General features: G+C 42.3%; 2 protein-coding genes across 16 annotated transcripts in view; one reads left to right on the top strand and one right to left on the bottom strand.

Annotated features, from left to right (window-relative positions):
* The window catches only part of eys (eyes shut homolog), a 259,527-nt gene extending 255,561 nt beyond the window's left edge, over positions 1 to 3,966 (top strand). For all 13 annotated transcript variants that reach the window (XM_054798574.1, XM_054798573.1, XM_054798572.1 and 10 more), the window contains one exon: positions 459 to 3,966. In XM_054798574.1, coding sequence (XP_054654549.1) covers positions 459 to 1,642 — 1,184 coding nt within the window. In that variant the 3' untranslated portion in view covers positions 1,643 to 3,966. The remainder of the gene's footprint in view (positions 1 to 458) is intronic.
* On the bottom strand, positions 3,560 to 19,809 carry phf3 (PHD finger protein 3). Of its 3 annotated transcripts, none has more exons than XM_054798587.1 (16): positions 19,671 to 19,809; positions 18,471 to 18,721; positions 18,060 to 18,179; positions 15,108 to 16,350; positions 14,669 to 14,939; positions 12,516 to 12,558; positions 12,196 to 12,316; positions 11,938 to 12,094; positions 11,710 to 11,826; positions 11,484 to 11,606; positions 11,251 to 11,395; positions 10,988 to 11,171; positions 10,765 to 10,912; positions 8,998 to 9,087; positions 8,665 to 8,860; positions 3,560 to 6,172 (listed from the first exon to the last, which is right to left on the bottom strand). In XM_054798587.1, exons 2-16 carry the CDS (start codon positions 18,703 to 18,705, stop codon positions 4,494 to 4,496), a joined length of 4,872 nt encoding a protein of 1,623 aa, XP_054654562.1. In that variant the 5' UTR covers positions 18,706 to 18,721; positions 19,671 to 19,809; the 3' UTR covers positions 3,560 to 4,493. The 3 variants fall into 3 exon arrangements, with proteins under 3 accessions (XP_054654562.1, XP_054654563.1, XP_054654561.1); XM_054798586.1 differs by having other exon boundaries at positions 3,563 to 6,172; positions 11,251 to 11,398; XM_054798588.1 differs by lacking the exon at positions 19,671 to 19,809 and having other exon boundaries at positions 3,561 to 6,172; positions 11,251 to 11,398; positions 18,471 to 18,717.
* Between the last annotated feature and the right edge of the window lie 667 nt (positions 19,810 to 20,476).

A 20,476-nucleotide genomic window follows, 5' to 3' on the forward strand; every position in this document is an offset into this window, starting at 1 on the left:
TCTCGGCATGATGTCTAGCTTTTGAGGATCTTTCGGCCTCCTTCACTTAGGGTCCTATTTACAGAAAGTGATTTCTTGACTGAGAGCAGGTGTGGCAGTAATCAGGCTTGGGTGTGGCTAGAGAAATTAGACTCAAGTGTGCTTTAAGTGTGACAAACATGGAAAAAGATAAGAAATCGGGAAGGGGGCAAACACTTTTCCACACCACTGTACAGTATATAAACCATATACCGTCTTTGATTTACCACGGGTGTTTTTTATTTGCAGTGGGTGCATTCTTCGGTAGAAACGTGTGTGTTGATGGCATCCGTTACTGTAATTGGATGCTGATGATTTGGAAGTAGTCTAACTCGAATCTACCAAAACAAACATAAATGTCCAGTCCTTGTTTCAGTGCTTCCAATATATATGAAATACACTTTACATCAACTTCGTTCTGTTTCATTTCCTTCCTGCAGGAGACTTCCTCTGCCTCTCTTTAACGTCCTCTTTCGTCCAGCTGCGATACAATCTGGGGGATGGCACCCACGTCCTTCAAACTGTCAACAAAGTGGACATGCACACTAGAAAGTGGCACACAGTAAAGGCAGGGCGGGTCGGTCAGCAGGGATTCCTAATCCTGGATGGCGAAGGGGTCACACACAATGCGACTGAGGGCATGAGCACCCTGGATGTCACCACCAACGTCTTCATAGGGGGCGTCTCCACTCTGATGTCCACAGACGCAATGGAAGGAGGAGCGCTGGGCTTCACCGGCGGCATCCGGGAAGTCATTCTAAACGGGCTTGAGTTGGAGTTGACGGAGAAGGGAGCTCTGAGTGGAGCGAATGTCGGAGACTGGGATGGGAGCGCCTGTGGATACAAAGTGTGCCACAATGGAGGTCAATGTAGGGCAACAGGAAGTGACTCCGTCACGTGTGAGTGTCCGTCATCATGGACCGGCCCAGTTTGCAACCAGTCTGTCAGCTGTGTCGACAACCTCTGCGAACGCGGCGCCATTTGTGCGCCAGTTAGCGTCACAGCGTACCGCTGCATATGCCCCCTAGGGTGGGGGGGGAGGTACTGCAGCAGAGAGGTCGCCACTGACACTTTGAACTTTGCGGGACACTCATATGTGAAATATCTTGATCTGAAATACAACAGGAGACATTTAAGATACACTCAAGTGTCTTTTAGCTTCCGCACGAACACAAGTGACAGTTTGATCATGTGGTTAGGGAAGGCGGGACATGACGATGATGACTTCCTGGCAGTTGGACTTGAGAAGGGGCACCTCAAAGTCGCAGTTAATCTCGGAGAAAGGGTTTGTGTCCCGGTGACTTTGACGAGTCAAACGTTGTGCTGCAACAGATGGCACCATGTCTCCGTTGTGGTCAACGGTACCGTCATTCAAGCCGACTTGAACAACAAGACGATTCTTCACGAAGACGTGGACTCAGTTGGACGATATGTTGCCTTGGACTACGGCGGGCAGCTGTACTTCGGAGGATTTGAAATGGGCACGGATGTATCAGTCCTGACATCGGGGTTGTTTTCATGTGGCTTTCAAGGAAGTCTTGGAAATGTTTTCTTCTTTGATGAACCTCTCAGCTTTTTAGAGAGCAGCGAGGGCTTTAATGTCCATGATAGCAATGAGACGTAGACGGGGAAACGCTGTTTCTCTTATTTAGAGCTACAACAATTAATGACTCGGTGATTTGGATTATCGACAACTATTTTGGTATTCGATTCGTCTGTTTTATCCTCTGATTTCAGCTTCTCCAACGTGAATATTTTTTAGTTTCCATAGTCGTCCGTGAAAGCAGACCTGTTATCTTTGTGTTTTAGGCAAAACAAGATATTCACACACATCGGCTTTGACTTTGGAAAACAGTGATCGACATTTTTGCCTCTTCCCAGATATGTTGCGGACCAAACCCATATGTTTGGTTCTAAAAATAATAATTAGGTCATTACTCAATATAACAGTCTGACTCACAGTCTGTCATCTTAGATACAAGGCTAAATAATTAGTTGCAGCCTTGTCTTATTTATAGATTTGCTGTTTTTAAGAAAGGTTCTTGACAAAGTGGAAACTCCACAGTCAAAGTACCCAAAAGTCAACATGTGGAGAAAATATGTCAACCAAGGCTACGTTCACAGTCCAGGGTATGTATGATGCCCAATTCAGATTTCGATCTTTTCTGTGGTTGTTCACATTCCCAATAAAACGCCACTTGCCAGTGTGAACCCGATGCATCCGGAAAGTGACGCGCATGTGCAGAACATGACATCACACTCACGGTCGTGTGTTTACAGAAGTAAACAGTGCCCCAGTGTGTGCTCTCCTTAATGCGGCGGGGGCAATTTCAAGGGCATTGTGCAACGGGAGTCAATATTTGCTGAACCAAATGATTCCTCGTAGGAGATTAAGAAAGAAAAGAGCAATAATTTTAGCCATGGTAGTTCATGGAGCGTGTGGGTGGATGTGGGAGCCACTAGTGGTGAGACGTTGATGTGAGCCTCTTCAATAACACTTCAAAATGATTTTCAGATGACAAGAAGTTTCACCCTCGTCTCGCACGGCAAAACACGCCTTTTGATGGCGTATTGGACGGATATATGCAACCTGACTGTTCAGACAGCACTAGATCGGATACATATCGGATTTCTATCTACACACGAACGAGGCCCGAGTCGCATTTGAAAAAACTGGAATTGTACCGTTCACACTGACATGAAAAAAATCATACAGGCCATGTGTGCAAAATTTGCCCTGCAGTGGGAATGTAGCTTTAGGGGGTACATTTTTTCATACAATATTGGTTACATTGCAAAACTTAATAAGCATTTGACCTCCGCTTCCTGTGTCAGTTTGTTTTTTTAATCATTTGTTTTGGCGGTTTTCGAATGTTCTTCCTTTGAAATTTGTGTCATTGGCTGTAGATATTTTAGCTTTTTAATTTTATTTCGTGTCCTGGTTTTAGGTATATGGTCACCCTAATGGAAATAGCATGGGAGTTGAAATGGATACTAGCATGACAAAACAGACATTTTTACTGCACTGAAAACACGTTGTCCAAAAACAACTGTATTGACCATTGGCCATTTCTTAAACAGTACATACCGACAAAGGAACCGAAACGCTCAAGATGTGTTGCTCTACCACCGACTGACATGTATTTAATTCCAGCAATACCTCTATAAAGCCACTAGGTATCCTTGTCGCTCTGAACACGCCTTCCTGTTACTTCTCCATTATGTCATATCATGTGACTTTAAAGGGTGTGCTGTGGTGGAAGGATACATTTTTCATTGTCTAGAAGGGGTGGCTGGAGAGTGACCTGGGGTGGCCACGGCCACCCTTAGCTCTGCCACTGAGGTTGTGTACTGTACTTTTGAATTTATTCCACAGTAGTTATGTTTGTATTGGTGAGACAGGTGTGTTAAAATGTTAAGTTAAAACATTGCCTGCACAATGAATAAAAGTTGTATGATTCACTTGACTTTACAATTGCTTGAAATGAGTACAACCAGCATCGAGCAGCAGATTGCCTTCAACTAGTTTGGAGGTGCCACATGAGCTGTTTTTATTTTACTACACAAAGTAAAACCTTTTAAATACCAAGTTAACTAAACTGTCTTGCTCCATAGTTACGTCTTTGTAAAAGGACTAATCAACATTGTTGGTAGTGTTTTGTGTACATTTAACATACTGGAAACAGTGTTTCAGTGATTGATTGTATCTTTAATATATTTACTGTACACAGAAATGTGAAGTTCTTTTTATAACCAACAATAAAAAAAGAATTAGCTTTATTACCAACTGTACATACACACGTGCAAAGGCACACTTCATCTCTAAAGGTATATTACAAGCCAAAATGTACAACGCATTTCTCCAATAGAAAGTAAGACTATAAAATATTTAAAGCCAAAATTTAAGGAGCCAAATTGGGAAGATGGAGAGTTTGCTGAACTCCAAAGAATGTTTGACCTAATGTCTTGGAGCCAGGACTGTGTCTGGTGCACATGATCAGTACAAACAAGATGTCTACAATACAGACGGTTAAAATTTCAAATTGAAAATGATGGCCCCTTTTCTGAAGAGTGGAGAGAATGCGACAACACTCACTTGTCCATTTCGGAGTCACAACTATACAGTATAGGAAAGCCTTGCACTGGAACGGCTCAGACTTTGTTGGTTTTCCGTTCTATTAAATGCTGGCAAAATATTAGGACCGCGTCTCAAACAAAGCCCTCTGGAAAGTTGTGAGGTGTTTGTCAAGTTGTACATAGTGTGGTAAACTGACAAGCGAGTGTGATGACCTTCGCAACTCCATTAAAACAATAGCTCAGCTCGTAACTGACAAAGTAAAAGACGGGAAGGACGTGAAATCACAGATAATCTACAAAGCAGAAGTGGGTTGAATGAGTCTCAGAGCACCAAACACTACTAGGGCTTAATTCCTTTTAAAAACAAAATGTAAAAAAAACAAAAACAAATATAATAATTACGAGTAATTAGAGTCTTTTGAGCCCCTCCGCCCGTTTTCATAGTCCGAGTCCCGTCGATGTCGGTGTCGTTCTTTGTGGCGGCTGCTGTAGTCGTCACTGTAGTATCGTTCTTTCCTCTTCTCGCCGTAGCGGTCCTCAGGGTGCCCGTGGTGCTTATTCCGCTCTCTGTACTTGTCGTCGTATCCGCGCTCGTGCTTCCTCTCACGCTCCCTGGCGTGGTACCTGCTCTTCTTCCCGTGGTGCGAGTCTCTGCGGTGGCCGTGTTTGCTGCGATGGGGGCGCTGATGGTGTTGGTCATCTTCATTGTCCTCGTCGTCATCCCTCTCCTCGCTGTGATGAGGCATCTCCCACGGGTGGCAGTAGGCGTAGCGCTCCTCCTCCTCCTCCTGGGGTGCCTCGTCTTTGGACTGGGCCTGTTGCGGTGTGCTGTGGTTCTGATCCTGGACGTGTAGGTTGTGGAAAGAGTTGGAAATAGATGGGTCGAGGTTGCTGCCAGGTACCTGAGGTTGTTGCTGCTGCTGCTGGGGGACAGGTGCAGCACTGTTACATGTCACGCCATCTGGCACCGTCGCTGTGATACGTTGGTGCTTCGAGGCGTTGTCACTCTCTGCTTGTGGCACTTGGACTGAAGTCACTGATACTGTGGCGCCCGCCTGGATTTCAGCTGGATCTTCGTGGTCGCTGGCAGTTTGGTTTTGTTCCTTCAATTTATGTTTGGCCTGAGACATCTGTAAAAAGCCTTGATGAAATGTTGTAACTGGGTTATTTTTACCGCCACTCAACACAGGTGTAGGTTTAGCTTCCAAAGGAGCAACCTGACTGTTTTCGCTGGCTTTGGTTGCACTTGAATAGGCAGAAATCTTTTTCAGTATCCCGCTTAGAGGAGGTTTGGAGCTATTTGTGTGATCTGACGCCACGTGCGATTCCAGCTTGCCTTTGTCTGCATCAGCGGAAAGAGCGTCATCTTTGTTGGGGCTGCTGCTTGTTTCACCCTGGCTTTGAGTCTTCGACAAGCTTTCCAAGAAAGCATCCGTTGATACATCTGGCGGCTTATCTCTCAGGGAGACTGGAGCACTTCGGGGCGCTGCCTCGGCATCTTTTCCTGATGAGGAGTTTGCAGCCTCCGTCTGGCTGGAAGACTCGGGTTCTGCATGGACGGCTTTCACTTCTTTTTTCTTAATGACAAAGCGCTCTCGAGGCGCAGCGGCCGCAGCAACGGTTGGACTCTTGGAGCTCACGCTCGGTGGCACCTCAGTTTTCTGGGCAGCCTTGTGAGGGATTTCTGCAGGCTTTCCTCCAAAATCTGGAAGGGGTGGTAGTTCTCCGCCCCAGCCGACTAACACACCAGGAAGAAAACGCAGAGGCTTTTGAGGTTCCTGACTGTTCTTCCCCGATGCACACGGTTCTTCAAAGGACTCTGTAATTGGCTCTTCTTCAACAGCCTCCGTCGGCTCAAGTGGTCTCTCCTTCTCGCTTTTATTCGGAGTAGTCAAGGAGGCCAGGAAGAGCTTCTCATCATCTTCTTCTGCAGGAGTCTCTTGGACAGAAACAGGAACGGGCTTGACTTCAGGAGACATCCTTGCCGTTTGGTTCAAGTCAACAGGAAGATAGTCCCTTTTTGGCCTCTGGCGAATTATTAGTCCCAAGAGAAGGTTTGCTCGATTGTTTTCTAGACCTGTCAAACAAGACCACAAATTAGGCTTGAATCGTGACGAGCATTTGTGCTGTGAAGGGCTTTTTCAAACTTTCAAATTCTGGTAATGCGTTTGCATCACCAAAATGCCTTCTCAAAAAGGTCAGACCTCCCAAAACGCTCGGCGTTATATGTCTCTTCTCGTATCCCTGCGCACTGTCGCCTGAGCGTTCATGTGTATGTGATGAGGACACTTTACATGAAGAAGATGGCCGCAGTGCTCCAAGACGGAAGAAGCGTGGTATTACCGCGAGTGTGTGGACATGAACACACAGGCGACAGTGCGCAGCGATACGGCAAGAGACATATATAACGACGAGCCATTTGTGAGGTCTGATTTTATTGGGAAGGCATTTTTGTGATGCAAATGTTTTAATCTTTTGAAGGCATATTGTTTTGACAAGCCAAACTCTTTACTTAATTGTCCCCCCCCCGCAACTACGCAGAACTACGTTCTTCATCACAGAAATCTGACCAGAACTGGACTTAGGAGACCAAGTGGGGGGGGGGGGGGGGGGTAAATTGCTGTTATTGGACTACAATGCTGATGGGGATGTCATACAACTTCGTGTCAAAAAATCCGAACTATCCCTTTAAGCCTCCCAAGGGAGACCCGCCTCACACTTTGAAAACCCCTATTTTTATCATCACCAAGCAGGCACAATTTAGTAACTGTTTAAGTGTTTTATTAATGTTTGTTGGGGTGTCTCGCTCCGATATTGATATCGGGCTGATAGCGCCATTGTTCTCTGAGTAATATCACTCAATCATGCATCTTCTAATATTTCACTCTACAAAATGGGTAATCAAAGTATGTATCTTTCGTGACGATACCTAAATCTGACTATATTCAAGGCTGCAGTATCTGCATCGTATCGAAAGTGAAAAAGTTGTATTGGGACACTTTATGACTAGTTTATGCGGTTCAAACATCTCTCCCTCACTATATCGCGGTTTTTCAAAAATTAATGAATAAATGATCACTGTTCCATGTTTGACTATGACCAAATATTAGTCAAAAAATGTTGAAAGACAAGTCACATATACTATTCTGGTCACTACCAGGCATCGGTAATGTTACACTGATGAGACATTACCCGCAAGTTCTCCTCCCATTCCGTGTGGCAGTGGTGCTTTTTACTTACCCTAATTTCCGGTGTATAAGCCACTACTTCCTTCTTAAACTTTGAACCCTGCGGTTTATACAGCGGTGCGGCTAATTTATGTCCATGTTCCAAACTTGTGACATCTCCTATACTTCAGAAACGACTACTAATCGTTTAAATACTGTGCCGCTTGCGAGTCAGTGAGGAAATGGTAGCTCTTTCTTTGGCAGGAGCCAATCACACGCTACTAAGGAAACTTGACAACCCATCGGAAATCGCAGCAGGTCATCACTCAATATAACAGTCTGACTCACAGTCTGTCATCTTAGATACAAGGCTAAAATCATCACACAGCAACTTAACACCCAAAAGGTAGAAATATACAAGACAAGTACCAATACGAGTTTAAAATAAAAAACAACAATTATTTAAACTTCTTTGCATAATGCATTTCTATCCCAGCAGAGCAGTTCAGAGCTCATGAGCTCCCTCTGGTGGACACAGGCAGCTGAATGAATCATTGCATTACCCCGCCAGCCATGATTTTTAGCCTTCTATCTAAGATGACATTGTGAGTCAAACTGTTATATTGAGTAATGACCTCCTGTGATTTCCGATGGGTTGATAAGCTCATTGTGAGTTTTCTCTTAGCTCATGATTGGCTCCTGTCAAATAAAGAGCTGCCTGGTCCTCACAAACTCGTGTGTGCCACAATATGTCATTTTATGACGTGGACATGTGCGGCTTATTATCTGGTGTGTCTTACACACTGTAAATTACAGCACTTACTTTGTCCTTCTTCCCCACTCAAGTTTCCCAAGTTTAGAATAAACACATTGGAGGCTAACCAGTTAGCTCGGTACATACTGTATATTGTGAAAACAGCGGCCATCTTTACATTGAATCCTACTATGTGGAAATTCACCTATCGCAGTCGAGACTGGAACCACTTAACCGCGATAAAGGAGGGACAACTGTATATGATGATGGCAGTATATGATACTGTATACAGTAACGTGCAAAAGTCTTAGGCCACCTTGTTTTGGCAAAACTAATAACATAACTAGAATGTGACTTAGTAGATCACAAACCTCCACCAAGGCTGAATTGTTAACTAAATTGAGAAAAATGCTACTTCCTGGTGCACAGAGAATGACAAGGTGTGCCAATATCAATTCTAAATGGTGGGCTGTTCCTTTCATGTCATAACACTTTAATAATAACGTTGTGTATTAGCCCGTGTATCCAGATCTGCACCCAAATGTAATGGATTTTTCCATAGTCCACGTGGTGGCCTAACACTTTCTGGAAGAGGAACCAAATTTGTTGATCTCTAAAGCGGAGGAAAAAGAGGTGTGTTTGAATCACCTGGTCCATCGAAGGGCACGAGCTGATGTGGCACTTTTTCAGTAGCACCCAAAGGAATGAGATACATGTCCTTCACTTGTTTGCGGTTGTTTGACACCACCCCGAAACGCCTTCTGCTGCTAAAGTAGGCATAAAGGAGAGTGTAGGAGATCTCATCTTCCTCGGTCACAGGGGAGAAGCGAATCAGACACACTTCCTGTATATAAAAAAAACATACCAAAAAAAAAAAAAAAGAGGGCACGTGTCAGCAAAGACGACGATCCATTTAAAAAGAAAACAAGATTACTTCTGGTTTGGTGAGACATGATCCATAATTAGATGTCAAAATCTCACTTTAGTTCCAGTCGCACGGATCTTCTCCAAGTAGTCCCACACAGTCTGCGGACTTATCCTCCCACCAACCTGAATGCTGTCTGGAAGATCCTATTGAAAACGATCCAACATTACTTTAAGCATTTGCATAATGATGACACTTTCCAAAGAGTAGTCAGGTTTAAGTGCCCATCAAACTGATGACAAGTTACATTTTTTTTTTTTGCTGAATGTTCCTTTTTGGTCACTTTTAAGTAAGCAGGTAGTGTGGATACAGAAAGTGAAACTGTTAAAATAGCAGCTTTTCATGATGGAAAGCAGGGGTGTCAAAGTCATTTTCATCACATGCCCTCCAGAGGGCAGGTTATAACTGTCAAACCATTTAAATGTGGAAACTCGCCATCATATTATTATCATAATTACGCATACATTCAATTACTATCAACTGATGGACATCTACTGTACTTTAAAAATTAGCAATCAAGTTATGATACACAAGGATTGCAACTATTTATTTAAAAATCTGATAAAAAACATTTGTTTCATCAAATAATATTGAGCTAAACATGAAAAAACTTGCAAATTCAGTACCAATTTTCTGCCAGAATGAACAGGAGTAATTGATTCTGAACAATGAACGTGTGTGTGTGCGTTTTTGGCCTTTCATGAACTACCAAAAAATAGCATGGCATGGCAGATGTGGCCCCGAGACCTTAAGTTTGACATCTGTGATGTAAAGAAATGATGCCTCATTTAAACTCCTTTCAAAACATAATACGATTGTTTTGTTAATTTGTACAATTGAAGTGAAAAAGAAAGAAATTAAAAATATTTTTAAAAAATAATAAAAGTGTTCAATAAGCTAGTTTTGTGTGTGTCCTTTAATGACATCATTCAGTCTTTTTGGGTAGGAGTCTATCAGCCACTTCATGACTCAGCAATATTTGCAAACACCTTCAAATGTGTCAAAGATAGGGCCAGAGATCTTCCTAACTGACTGGGAGATTCTAAAACTTGTCTTCTCTTTTTTTGTTGCTTTGGGTGTATGATTGCCCCTTGCAGTAAGGTGCACACTGATGCATACCTTTTACATGCTATTTCCCCCCTAAGCAGATGTGGTGCACTCAACTAGAGCTGCAACAATTCATAGATGAATCGACAATTATTTGATTATTCAATTAATTGAGAACTGTTTTGGCATTGAATTAATCATTATTTGATTTAAAATATACTGTAAATATACTATAGTACCCTCTGATTTCAGCCTCACAAATGTGAATATTTTTTAATTTCCCTTGTCATCTATCAAAGCTCATCTATTATCTTTGTGTTATATTCACACACATCAGCTTTGACTTTGGAAAACAGTGAGAGGCATTTTTGCCTCTTTTCTGATATGTTGCGGACCAAACCCCTTACTTTTGCGTTTCGGCCGCCGAGGGCCATCGAAAAAAGCAATCTTCAAAATAATCGACTACGAAAATAGTCGTTAGTTGCAGCCCTACACTCAACGAAAAGGTCAGTTGAACTCATCAATCCGTGTAAAAGTAAAATACATCTTTGTGCTAGGATATTTGTGTTTTAAACTGTACACAAAGTGTACAGACTGAGTGGAATAAAATCTTGAGAGATCTGTATTGTCGAGTAGACTGCTGACCAGAGATTTGAGACAGAATGGGAGTGACTTCAATGAGCGGTATGAAAACATTAATGAGGTACATTTAACTTTCAGAGCGGACTTAAGGCACTTGGTGTGTCTGGAGGGCGTTCTTTCAAAGCGTGACGTACCTGAGTCAAGTTGTCCAGAATGCCTGACACAGGAAAAGCTTTTGTGACAAGTTTGGCCACAGAGTGCATAGTAATAAAACCTCGCCACAGGGACGTCAGGCTGGAGAGGAATGCCGTATCATCATCTCGACCAGCTGTGTAATCAGACCTGAGATGGAGAGAGTAGTACTTTAGTGACTACTCCAACCCAAAGAGAACCCAACATTATAAATGACGGTATTACCTTCGCTCGTAGTTGGTCTGAGCCTTGTGAAAGCTCTCTTCTAGGACAGAGAGGTGTAAGTCATCCTCAACAGCTGGGGGCGCTGTGCTTGCCTCCTCTCCTTTGGCAGACAGCCTCTTCGCCACTGTTGTAGCAACTTTGACCACTTTGGTGGGTGCCTCTTTCACAGGGGGCACCATACGACCTTCATGGGTAAGAAGAGCGACATATGTCAGTGATTGAAGCTCGTGACGTTTGACATCAGGGCTCATGTTTCAGATCACCTGTACAGATTTTACAGTTGAGGTCAAATAAATGAGCTTTGTGTTGCTTGGTGGTGTCTTTCTCTTCCTCTGTGCTCTCTACGGCCTTCTCAGGAGCACTTGGAGCTTCTACAGGGACTTCTGACACTTTGACTGGAGGTTCAATCTGCTGCACAGTCATGAGGGGGGATCTTCAGTTGGGTGCCACATGAACTTGTGAGGATAACAAATGAGAGGCATTGCATGTCTCTTACCTCCACAGGTTCAGGTGCTTTCACTGGCTCTTCACTCTCAATCTCAATCTCCCCTTTATGTGTGATCTTGGTGATTGGCCGTCTCTCTGCCTCTCTTTGCTCTTTTTCAATCATTTCAATCGTCTGTAAAAATCAGATGACAGTATGTCTTAACAAACAGGAAATCTGTGTCAATCGGCCTTCCTGCACATTTCGATAAAGCTCTTCTGTTCTGACAATTACTTACGTGTCGGTTCTCTCTTTTCCGCCACGCAGCCAGTTCCTTAGACGCCAGTTCTTCAGGACTCATTCGGATTAGATTAGCAGGAGGGATGTCTCCTTTGAGAACTTTCTTAAAGAGAACCTGTGTATTCAAATAACAACAAATGAGTTTTAGATGTGAACTGAAATGCAACATGACTTTACGTGCATATCATGTCTGGTCTCATTTGGAGACAGTTCAAACACAACTTACATTATTTTTAGTATCTTTCAGGTTAAACATCAAACTTCGATACTTGTTCTTATATTTGTTTTCGGTGTCTTTATACATGTGAAAGAGTTCTCTCTCCGTCTTCTTGGCAACTTCAGACGCTTTTTCTACTGGGACATTCAAGTCAGACTCCTTCAACCTAAAATGCAGAAAATGTCACACATTCAGCACATTTACACGAGTCTTTGAACGCTTTGCAATGAAGAGGCTGTGTAATGTAAATTTATGGAATTTTCCTACCTCTGGATAAGGATTTCTTTCAGAGAATCACGCACGCTGCGCCTGATCTCATCCACAGATGCACGCTTTTTTGAGGTACAAGATGCAGATTTACTTTTTGCCTCAATTTTTACTGGAATTCCTGTGAGGATGGAACCAAGGATAAGTTTGTTTGCATTAGCCAGCTGTTCCACCAGGACAAAATGTGTGGCTCTCATTTTCTATCACATTTTTAAATAACCTCAAAATACTGATTTTATACCACCACAAATTACCTTGCCAACACATCACATCCAAATAATCATACAACACTGTATTTGTATTACAACCACATGGAATACCTGTTTTATGAGTAGCTTCTGTGGACAATCTTCTACCTGGTTCCTATTGCAGACAAGAGGTTGAAAAATTACTTAGGTTTCATTTGAATATTGCGCAATATGAGACAAAATCTTCAAACAACAGAAATATAAACACTTGCCATTACAATTCTGCCTTTTAAAAGGATTACGATGCTCAGTTTTGATGAACACTGTCAGACTTAAACGACATCTGCCATGGAGTTCACATTTTTATGACAGTTTAATTTATTGGCAGAATTTTAAAAGAACTGCTACACCAATTCTCACTAAATTACATTGCATGCATTTCCTGTTGACTAATACGTGAATATTTACTAGGTAATTGTAGTTTAAATAGGGATGTGTCTGATCCGATCCAGTATCAGTATCGGGTTCCAATACTAGCAGAAATTTCCAATACCATCTGCAGAGATTTCCGATCCATGAGCCACCTCTGCGCTTTACATTGTCAGCTTGTTGTCAGCAAACATAGTAGCCAAAAGAGTATAGATAATATATAAAATAATTAATAAATGAAAACCATAAATGAAAATGAACTTGAGAATTTTGCTGGCCTCCATATATACATGTGCGTGCATGTCTGTTTTCTGTCTGTTGCAAACAGGCAGGAAGAGGCTTCACTCTCTGCATTGATTCAGCACCAAGACACTTAATAGAACAATAGCGTTCTATAAAACAAAGGAGTGAGACCTCTTGCCAGTCATACAATCCCTTTGGGGTAAGGTGGGGCCGCTAGCATACATACACACACCCGCACACACAGTACAGTGGGGGATCCTCATGAGGAGCAATACAAGGTAATGTACTAGAAATTAGTATGTGAATATTAATGATGAGCAAAGTGAGCCCATCAACACAAGCAAGCAGTATGTCAAATGTGTACGAATGAATCTTAAAATGAATAATAATATATACTGCACAAGATGTGGAACGGATGCTTTGCTTCTTCCTGCTCCTTTTGGACATGTGGAACTGTGAAATGATTCATGAGATGTATTCCATTGTAACCTGCATGCATGTTCAAAGAAAATGAAACCAAACCAAACCAAAATCTCTTCTCGGCCTGTTGTCGCAGACCCAATCTTGTGCAACATCCAGTGAGTTGGGTGTCACGTGACACCTCTACAAAAGAGCATCAGTGAACGCAGCTGTCTCCACACTCGCACTGCACACAGTCACACACACAAGCACACCGTCTGCCGCGTTCACAGCCACACAAAACAGTCAGACATCATAAACACTACACAAAACTAGCAGGTCGCTACAATACCATACTACCTTGCAAAGATGAGTTTATTACAGGCTCATATACAATCAACAACAATGATAATGCAGTGATCTGAAGTTAAGTGCAATGTTAAACTGCGTGTTGTCCGATTGTCTGTAAAGCCATAAAACCGTCAGGCTGAGCACTGTATGTGTGTGGTGCAGCATGTGGAAACAGATAATTTCACTGATATTCTTCGGACTACTTTTGCTGATATTCTTTTGACAGAATTGCATATTAAAGCAAACGGAGCTCTAGTATCAGTATCGGCAGAGTCAGGTATCGGGATTGGAGTGCAGTGAAAAATGTGGATCGGTACAATGTTTAAACAACCTCTGGAATTTGAAAAGGCGTATAACAGCTCAGAATATTGCAAACACCTCATAAATCGGTGCAGTTGTAGACCACTGCAAATTAAAACTTCCATAATAAATATTTAAATTCCTCTCTGATAGTGGCAATCAAAGCTGAGCATTGCTGTAATGGCAGAATTTTGATACAGCTTTTGTATTGTTATCATTAGAATCTGCATGTGGTATCAGTGAGTGTTTCTGCACCACGATGGTTGAATATCAATGTGCGTATATAACAATGTGGTGGGTGAGTGCATGTTTAAATTTTGTGAGAAGCTACAAAATGGTGAGTACACAGACCTTAGCATACACCCATGTGCAAGCCATCAGTGTACAAGAAAAGTAAAAGCAAAAAGACAACAAACCCTTGTGTAGTGGAAACACTGGCTATGATTAATATCAGAGCATCACTTAGCTGGAGAAAACACATAGTGAAACATCCTTTGTAATGAAAAAAATACATTTGGTCAACAGCTTAAGTATATTAAAAAAAATTAACATAAGTGACCTACCTTCTTTACTGATCTGACACCCCCTGACGTCACTGCCTGGGAGGATCCTGGCTTGGGTTTGGCAGCCTGCTTATGATCCGCGGCTTCAGTTTTTATTTTGGGTGTCGGTACAGTCGAGGGGTCGGGCTCCACCTTTTTGCTCTCCTCCTCGCAGCACTTCAAGCACACATACATCTGGTCTTCCTCCTCCATCTCACGTACTTTGGGCAGGTCGAGACCAACGCAATCACCGTGGAACCAGTCGTCACAGCGGCCGCAGCCTACCATGAACCTGGAAGACAAAGAATATATATTGTTTGGGTTTCCTTTGCAACCTGTTTACACAGCAAGGTAGTTGGGATTGAATGAACTGCACCCTGATTAGTTTAATAAGACTCGTGTACACTTTTTGTCAATGTAATGGCAACAGAGCTGAAAAAGTTTGGGACTCGTGACTTACATATTGTTGTGGTGTTTCTTGCACAAACCGCAGCAGTTGTTTCCATCCCACACAGTCTCATTGTTAGCAGGCTGCTCCTCAATGCTTTCCCTCTTCACAGCCGGAGCGTTATCTGGGACAAACAGCTGCGGTTCATCCACAGACATACTTCTTGCTGTTTTACTTTTTTGCTTTTGAAGGATCTTTTCAGGCTTCTTTATTTTATGCTTCTCCTGAACAGCTTCTTCGGGTGTTTTGGAAGACTGGCCCGGACGAATGCCGTGTGAGGCGTTTGAGGCGTCTGCTTTCAAGGAGCTCTGAGTATGGGAGGGTTTGGTTGGACTGTGTTGCTCAACTACACGGCAGCCACTAGATGGCGTCTTTTTCACTGGAGAAGTGGGCTTGACTTTGTGTTCTCCTGTGTGCATCTTTTGCAATTTCGAAGCATGCTCACTTGGGGTGTTTTCACCAGGCCTTTTTAAAGAATCATTGCTTCTCTTCGTTTTGATAGTTTTAGATTTAAGAAGGTCATCTCTTTGGACAACTTTGGACGGTACACTTTGGGAAACTTTAGCTCCCTTAGCCATGTTGCTGTCTTCACATGTAATCAAGCCTTTATTCTTATTGGAATTAGGGGATTGCTTAGATTGAAGCTGGTTTTTAGCCGTCACCACTTTCTTCTCTTTTATATCCACCTTGTTACCACTAGCTGTTCCATTCTTTGGTGGCGATTTAACACCATCTTTGACAGGATTTTGCTTTCTCACCACACACTGATTGTCACTTCCTGCCTCCTGTGGGCAAGAGCTTTTTCTTTTCATCCCATTAGCCGCCTGGACATCATTGGGGTTCACATACGGACCCAGTCCAAGTGTTGTGTCATCAACGCACTTCTTCTCAGCTACATCCAAGCGGGGAACTTTCTCAGGATTAGGCACGCTGACAGCATCATCGGACAACATGGCAAACCCAATGTCGCCGCCATAGGAAAAACCACTGTCAAAGTTGGCGTCGGCATCATGTAGGTAAGATGGTCCAGGAAGTAGTTCAATCTTGAATCCTGCGATGGTGACAGTCAGTCGTTTGAGTACAACAGAAGGTTTTAACCACAATCCGCCTTCAAGATGGTTGATATTGATGCGTCCACCCAGAGTTAGTTCCTTCTTCAGCTGTACGCCTTTAACTCCTTTCTTGATCAGAAACGACTTCTGGAGCCTGTTGGTGGCTTTTTGTCCCGGGCATCCAGTGGGTACGGATGCTGTATCTAGAAAGAAAACACATGTCACAGGTTAGTTAAATGGAGGTCACCTGACTGAAGTTCATACGTGTCAAGTGACTGAAACATAAAAACACTTGTGTCTGGGAGGTCCAGTCTCTGGTCCATTAAATATTCTTGCTAGGACTGCAACGTGAAGACAAAAATCACACACCAAGCAAGTTCAGAGAAAGGATCATTGAAAAGTTTAGGATAAGAGATGGGTATAAGAAGTTTTCCAACTCACTGGGCATCCCACAAAGATCAGTCACTTCCCTAATTGTGAAACGGAAGGATGTGGCACATTTCTAAATATACCAAGAGCTGGGCGTCCTCACAAACTGAGTGATCCAATCGAGAATTTGCGGCTGGACTTGAAAAGAGCTATTCACGCACAAGAGTTGGAGCTGTTTTGAAAGGAAGAAAGACGGAAAATGGCAAAATCAACATGTACTAGTTTGATTGAGACATATCAGATTCAGTGCTGTGATTATATATTTTTATTTATAATCACATATATATTTTTTATAAATTGACACCAATTTGTAAAAATCTATTTTCACTTTGAAATGTAAGAAACTTTATTTGCAAATTCATGTAAAAAAAAAAAAGCACAAAAAAAGCCTGAAACATCCAGCGGGTGGTGAATACTTTTTCTAGGCACTGTACAACCAGAAATGTAACTTACTGCCGAAAAAGAAAAGGGTATGAGTGCTCAGTACATAGAGACAACACAAATGACTCTACATTGCTAGTTTCATTTTGTGGAGTATTATACAGCTCCATGCATCCATTTTCTATGCCGCTTCTCCTCATTAGGGTCGTGGGGGCATGCTGGAGCCTATCCCAGCTGACTTCAGGCAACCTGGCGGGGTACACCCTGGACTGGTCGCCAGCCAATCACAGGGCACATATAGACAAACAACCACTCACACTCACCTATGGGTAAATTAAGAGTCGCCAATTAACCTAACATGCATGTTTTTGGAATGTGGGAGGAAACCGGAGTACCCACGCACGGGGAGAACATGCAAACTCCACACAGAAATGCCTGAGGGAGAATCAAACCCAGGTCTTCCTAATCTCCAGACTGTGAATGTGTGGCCAACATGCTAACCACCAGCATGCCCGAGTTATACAACTCATCATGTATAATTTATACACTATATTCAATTCTATTGTACCACACAGAAGCCAACATAAATATTATGAAGTGCCACCATTTATTTATTTATTTATTTAGTCTTATTCTATTCTTTTTCTTTTCTTATCTCTCCCGTCTTGCCTTGGTTGTTTTATTTTGTGATGAAGTGATTAAGTCTATTGTGACATTTTTACAGAGCTGCAGGAAATGTGAATTTCTCTTGGAGATTAATAAAGTATCTTATCAGGTGACAGCACTGCTTTGCACCTTCCTTTTCCCTCTCCACTTTTTCTCTCAGGCGTATTCCAATGGTGAATAGTTTTACGTCATTTTTGTTTTATTATACAGTGGTTACCGTATCTTTTATCTCTTTATACTTGAATCAAAGTTAAGAATGTTTACGTTTTGCTTAAAACACCGCCTGTAGAGTTAAAGGTTTTACGATGGTGAGAGTGTGAGCCGGTAAGTTATTAATTCACTATAATTTTATACGTATTTTATTTTAAATAATAACTCATAAGTCAACCAACATCATTGTTTCCCATGTATGGCATGAATGGAACATCAGGCTTACCTAATTCTACATTACACGGACGTCTCCTGGGTCTTCCTACGGGTCGCTTGACAGGATTGGTCTCTGTCACAGTCAGTTCCCCACCAAGGCCTGAAGCTGATGTTGAACCACTCCCGAGATCTGCCACATAAGTTAAAAAGGTATAACAATAAGGAAAAAAGGCCAGTGGGAACCCAAGGAGCTGGTTCAGTCATCATTTTGCAGTAGAAATACAGCATAGCTTTTAATATTTCATTAAGTAAAATGCCCCACCATTGTTAGAATTCTCGATTAACAATTTAAGTAGCTGTGTGCATAAATGTCATTTTACAACACTGGTGGTGTATGCAGTGAACAATAGCAGGAAAACAATCACACATTTTATAGCTACGTGAATATTCGGTCCCTTGGTTGCACTGGTAGTGAGCATACCTGCTGAGCCTGAAATTTGAAAAGCCGGGTCCTCGTTATCCAGCAGGTTGAATTGAGAGCTTGCGCATCCAAACATGGGGTCCTTGTCACTCAGCATGTTCTTCAGCGAATCTTCAAGGCAGAGTACTGGCCCAAACTCATTACTGGCTTCACATTCCAGATTTTGACCTATGATAAGGGTGTCGTCCAACTGGTCACTGGGTATTAAAAGGTTAAACGTGTCCACAATATCCATGAATGCTGTTGCCTCCCTGCATTCGGACACAACAGGTAGAAAGGGAAGGCTTCATGAACATCCGGATGCATCAAGACAGCCACAAGTGTATCACCTTAGCCACAAAAAAATGTCCCAAGACAAACAAATCGTTGACCAAACAATATTTTTGAAAGGTTACACTGTGCTTGTTGAAAAAAACAATATATAGTTGTAAAGTATGAGACAATAAATCATGTAATGCTGGATTGTCATCAACTGAACACGTTACAGTCCTGCTAAGCTAACAATTAGCCTCTTGATTCAAGCTATTTCCTTAAACCATCAAGGTTTGCGTATTATAGGTAGAAAGACCACCGAAGAGCTTGAACGTTTAGTCAGTATTAGTATGATATCCTAACCTCCAGTTTGTTAAAAACGCTAAAATAGCTTGTTTGTGTCCAGTGAAGTTTTAGCATGCGTGTACACACTTTAAAGCGGGCCAGATTGAGATGCACTGAGCATGTAATTAGGCTCAGTAGTAGTTATTAGATACACGTCAAGATTGGTATACTATTCGATAGTAAAATTGCATATAAACACATTCAATGTCCGTTATCTGAACTTGTTTTGCAGCCTGACTGCAAATAAGGTGGCTGCTAGTTAGCACGCGTGGCTAATACGTTCTGTTATCAAGCTAACGGTGACCTGTGGATGGGAGTTTGGTTTACTCAAGTCTCTAAACTGTACATGTGTCCCTATAACTGTTTAATAACAACTATATCCATAAACAGCACAGTTCTATTAGAGAATAAATGATGTAGTACACAGTGTGGAACGATGGAGGAGTCTAAATCTGTCAGACATGCTAGCTAGGTCGTGCTAGCAAAGGCCTAGGATTGTTTGTAGCCTGACCGCTGCTAACAGACGTTTCGTGAACACGCCCACGCCACCATTTAGCTAACTGTATATTTGGACATGTGGACGTTTTAAATAAAGGGTCTTACCTCTGTCTCAGTGCAATGATGTATGCAATTCGTGGAAGATTACATAGTAGCGCGACTGCCTGGACTAACTTCCTCAACTAACTAAGCCGCCATTCGCTCCGTTGCTGCAAAGCTGCTGACGGCCAGCGCTGCCAGTCACGTGGTTTGTGTTTACAGCACGTAGCTTAGCAGCTGAGTGCGTACAGACTTGACATAGTTCACATTAACTACGTCTTTAAACTTTGTCAACACACTTCTGAGAGGCAGTTATTTCTCATGTAAACATTGCATGATAATCTTGTTTAAATATATCTGTATATATTATATACACAGTTTGTATCAACGAGAGAGAAGGGAACACAATACTGTGCTAACAAAATAAGAGTATGTGACGTAGCCTTGAAAGAATAGTCGATTAAATTCCACAGAAAACCACCGACATAAATATTTTCAACATGACACAATATCTAGTGTTTCTTTTTAAGTAATTGATGTTGGAGAAAACCCGACAGACAACACAACTGACTCTACGTTGTTAGTTGAATTTTATTCTGAAAGAACATTTTACGGACATCATGCTATGCAGTATTGCCAACTTGGCGACTTTGTCTCTAAATCTGGCGACATTCCAAGCCCTATTGGCTACATATTTTCTCAAATCTAGTTAATTTTTCTGGCGTCTTTGGAGTTTTCAAAAGTAAAACCACGTATTGATCTGCAGTTTGCGTTCTTACTGAACAGCAGCGGGTGCTCCTGGGAGTTTTTTTTGTCTCTCCTACTAGGTTCTGCAAGCAACATCATATGCAAATAATATGCAAAATTGGCGG

This window comes from Dunckerocampus dactyliophorus, chromosome 14 (genome assembly GCF_027744805.1).
Source record: "Dunckerocampus dactyliophorus isolate RoL2022-P2 chromosome 14, RoL_Ddac_1.1, whole genome shotgun sequence".
Lineage (NCBI taxonomy): Eukaryota > Metazoa > Chordata > Actinopteri > Syngnathiformes > Syngnathidae > Dunckerocampus > Dunckerocampus dactyliophorus.